This window comes from Zingiber officinale, chromosome 4B (genome assembly GCF_018446385.1).
Source record: "Zingiber officinale cultivar Zhangliang chromosome 4B, Zo_v1.1, whole genome shotgun sequence".
Taxonomy (NCBI): domain Eukaryota; kingdom Viridiplantae; phylum Streptophyta; class Magnoliopsida; order Zingiberales; family Zingiberaceae; genus Zingiber; species Zingiber officinale.
In genome coordinates this window covers 136888542-136892300 of record NC_055993.1, presented here as the reverse complement: position 1 = coordinate 136892300, position 3759 = coordinate 136888542, and the positions used below count along the sequence as shown (strand labels likewise).

Below are 3759 nucleotides of genomic sequence, written 5' to 3'. Positions count from 1 at the left end.
ATTTACAGTACATCAGCGAGTGATTTTAAGGTTCTCTCTATAAAAAATGTTTAGACGTGTAAGCGATGCATGAGGATCCAAGCTTCGACATGTCATAACTTTTGATTCGGATTGAACCCGTAATGGCCTAGTCTTGGGCCCTCAAAAAAAAAAAAACGTTGTTTAAAGCTTTTTCGGATGCTATGAAGATTTTGTCTTTTTTTAGAGTTATTTTTGTCTTTTGCATTTTAAAGTTTTGAGTCTGTTTAGGGTTTTGAGTATGTTAAGATTTTTTTTTTTTTTCATTATGTTAGGATTTTTTTCTTGCTTTTGCATCTTAGGGTTTTGGGACTATTAAACACTTATTTGAATTAGAAACTCTTTTGATTTTGAAAATAAAACTCTTTTCATTTAAACCTAGAGGCGGCTCCTCTTAGTTTATCAAACTCTGTATGCCTTTCTCTACAATTCCGGCGGGCCACATAACTTTTAATTCAGGCGGAACCCATAACGGCCCATCTTGGCAAAAAAATATCGTTTAAAGTCTTTTTGAAGGCTCCGAAGATTTTGTCATTTTTTTAGAGTTATTTTCATCTTTTGCATTTTAGGGTTTTGAGTCTGTTAAAATTTTTTCCTTTCTATTATGATTTTTTTCTTTCTGTTAAGAGTTTTGGATCCATTTAAACACTTGTCTGGGTTGATGTTAGATATTCGCATTTGGTTTTGAAAATAAAACTCTTTTCGTTTAAACCTAGAGGCAACTCCTCTTCGTTTATTGAATTCTCTATGTCTTTCTCTGCAATTCCTCTGAGAAAACAAGCCCTAGAATAATCGCTATTCTGCCCGGCGTTAGTAAGACTATCAGTGTTGATATTTTGTGTCTCCATTGATTCAAGTAGGCTTCTTAATGATTTAGCATGAGATCCATATTCTAGCTATGCTAAAGTTTTGCTTTTTAAATGATAGCATAGTTTTTCTTGCAAGTTGTATCAAAGTCCGCATCATGTTAAGTCATTGAAAGATGAACTTAGATTGTGTATAATCATATGCATATATGTTGTCTTTGTTTTTCCTTTCTATATCCTTATATTCTATGATTTAAGGTTTGAATCTTGAGTATGAGAAAAACTTATTATTGGAATTCAAGTCTATGGTTGCAATTTCTTTATTATTATTATCATTTACGAAATTGTGGATATATATGTATATCCAAATTTTTATTTGAATTCAAGTTGGGTTCTGAAAATTCTAGAAATTATTATTATTATTTATTTAAGAAGACAGGATTACCTTTAGTTGTGGAAGGCTTTATATTTATTTTGGAGGAGTGGGTTGAAAGTACTAAGAGTGCAGTTGTATGCAGTTTTGGATTGGCTCAATCCATGACCTAGTTTGCTTTCGACCCAATCCAATTGACCATCAAGTACCACCAACGACTGCCGGCCAGTGATTGGCATTGATTAGCAATCCGTGACTATAGACCGACATTGTTCGGCTAAGATTCAAATGCTTATTCTACAACACTCCTACCAAAGTTGGATGTGGAGTGTATGGAAACACAGAATTTTACTAGCATTCGAGCAGCAAAGTCAGAAACCCCCCTCCCTGTGTTCAGAAATGGTTATTCGATTGATGAAGAGATGAAACCAAATCACTGCAGGTTACTGCAAAGTATTGATAAAGAGATCACCAAACACTGCAGATGGTTTCCTGATAGATCAAATTCCTTGTGCAGTAACCCTCTGCTAAACCCCTCAGTCTACCATCTAATTAGCTGTGCTTTACTCTACATTTTGTATCAGATGGTTAGGCCTCTATAAAAAGTGCAGCCCGGTGCACGAAGCTCCTGCAATGCGGGGTCCCGGGGAAGGATTCATTGTACGCAACCTTACCCTACTTTTTGCAAGAGACTCTTTCTAGATGGTTGGGCCTCTATCTAATTTGTAATTCTTGAGACATTGCTTCTTCTCTATATGCTAGGGAAAAACTCTAAATCTCCTATTCTATCGCTGCATGAGTCAAATTCAGTAAAGAATTTACAATATATAGACTTTATCAATCAGTTGCTGTGTGAAGCATGCATGAACATGGCCTGATCTCACCTTCCATTTCTCTCTTTTTTTTTAAGATAATAATAGTAATTTAAGTAGCAGGTTTTGATCGAATTGGTTGGTTTGTCAGCTTCATACAATTTCCAATGCATGGATTGCCGTTTAATACTACTTTGCATTGCTAATGCTAAATGCTAACCTCGTTGACTCATTTTCACAAACAGGAAGGGCGCATGGATGCATCCTCCTCCCAGCGGAAGCGACGCGGCGGCGACGACGACCGTCTCCCCTCAAAGCCTCGACCCGCTTCTTCGTCGCTGCCGCGTGGAGAAAAGGGTCCCGCGGCGTCGGAGGAGGACGTGGAGGAGTTCTTCGCCATCCTGCGCCGAATGCGCGACGCGTCGCAGTCCGTGGCCGTTGGGCGAGGCACCGCGGCGTCGGACAGGTGGAGACCGTCGTTCGAGTGGGAGGACTTCTTCGGGGGCGGCGCCGAGAAGGTCGCCTGCGAGGGGGGCGATGGAGCTCGAGCGGTGACGCCGGCGGTAGATGAAGAGGCGAAGCGGCCACAGGGCATCGACCTCAACGCCGATCCGGGGCCCGAGGCGGAGGGTGAGGCGGTGCCGAGCCCCCTCGGTGAGTATACCGCCCTCTCAGTGCTTCCTCCGGCTGTTTCCTAAAATTAAAGGTCGCTGCTGCTCTGTAATAATATGCAATAAATTAATAATATTTAGGGTGCGTTGTGATTTAGATGTTTTTTATTTTCATTTTTTATCTTACAATTGACAAAAAAAAAATTTATAGGACCAGACAAATCATTTCAAATTCAGTTTTACCTAATTTATTATTATTATTTTTATGTTAATCGACTCGTTGATAACTCTACTAGTCTGTCATGTCGACTTACACTTTGTAGTCATTCAAACTATGGGAACGAATTTTGTTGATCCTTTGGAATCATAGTAAAATCCAACCTTCCTTTTACTAGTGGACAACAATTATAATAATTTGTACTCTTCGGTCCCCTTTGCTCACAATGGCGATAAGCAATGACTAACCAGAAATTATGGGCAATACGATAACATATTGGCTCTACTTGAATAAATCTCTAGCAATGGCATTTCTCGAATATGGTCCACAGAAATAGCTTTCTTCACTGGTTATGCTAATTTCATATTATAAGAAGATTACCAAGTAGATGGCTAGAATAAAGGGTTGTAAATAAGTCTTGCCGAATCTAAAATAAATTAAACCATTAAAATGATTGTTAAAGTTTAACTTAATTTCTTTTTTAATGAGCTTAAGTTTAGTTTAAATTTGAGTTAAGTTAAATTCATTTAGATGTTATTAAACTATCAATTCAAACTTATTTGATTGATTTTTTAGCATGATATTATAAACTTATTTGTTCATTCTAAAGTTATTTTATTTACTTAGCATATTAATAAAAGTTTTATTGATAAATATGGTTCATAAATAATCTGGTGGTTAAAGGGGAGGCCGAACCGTATAGGGGTCAGTGGCAATATGGAAGTCAAAGTCAAGAGTCAGCGACAGGGGTTCAGCCGACCGACGCAAGCTGCACCGAGCGACAGGGGTTCAGCCGATCGGCGCAGGTTTCATCGAGTGACAGGGGTTCAGCCGATCGGCGTAGGCAACGCCCGAGTCGGCGATATGACAACTCGGCGAGACTCGAGTTTCCAACGCTCACAAGTCCCCAAGTGCGGGAAAG

The 3759-nt window shown here is 39.1% G+C and overlaps 1 protein-coding gene across 1 annotated transcript; it reads left to right on the top strand.

Annotated features, from left to right (window-relative positions):
• The first annotated feature begins 2263 nt into the window (after window positions 1-2263).
• On the top strand, window positions 2264-2707 carry LOC121978742 (protein NEGATIVE REGULATOR OF RESISTANCE-like). Its single transcript, XM_042531041.1, has one exon. The coding sequence runs from the start codon at window positions 2264-2266 to the stop codon at window positions 2705-2707; it is 444 nt and encodes a 147-aa protein (XP_042386975.1).
• The last annotated feature ends 1052 nt before the right edge of the window (window positions 2708-3759 follow it).

Coding starts and splice junctions, on each gene's coding strand:
- LOC121978742 (XM_042531041.1), top strand. CDS start 2,264: ATGGATGCATCCTCCTCCCAGCGGAAGCGACGCGGCGGCGACGACGAC.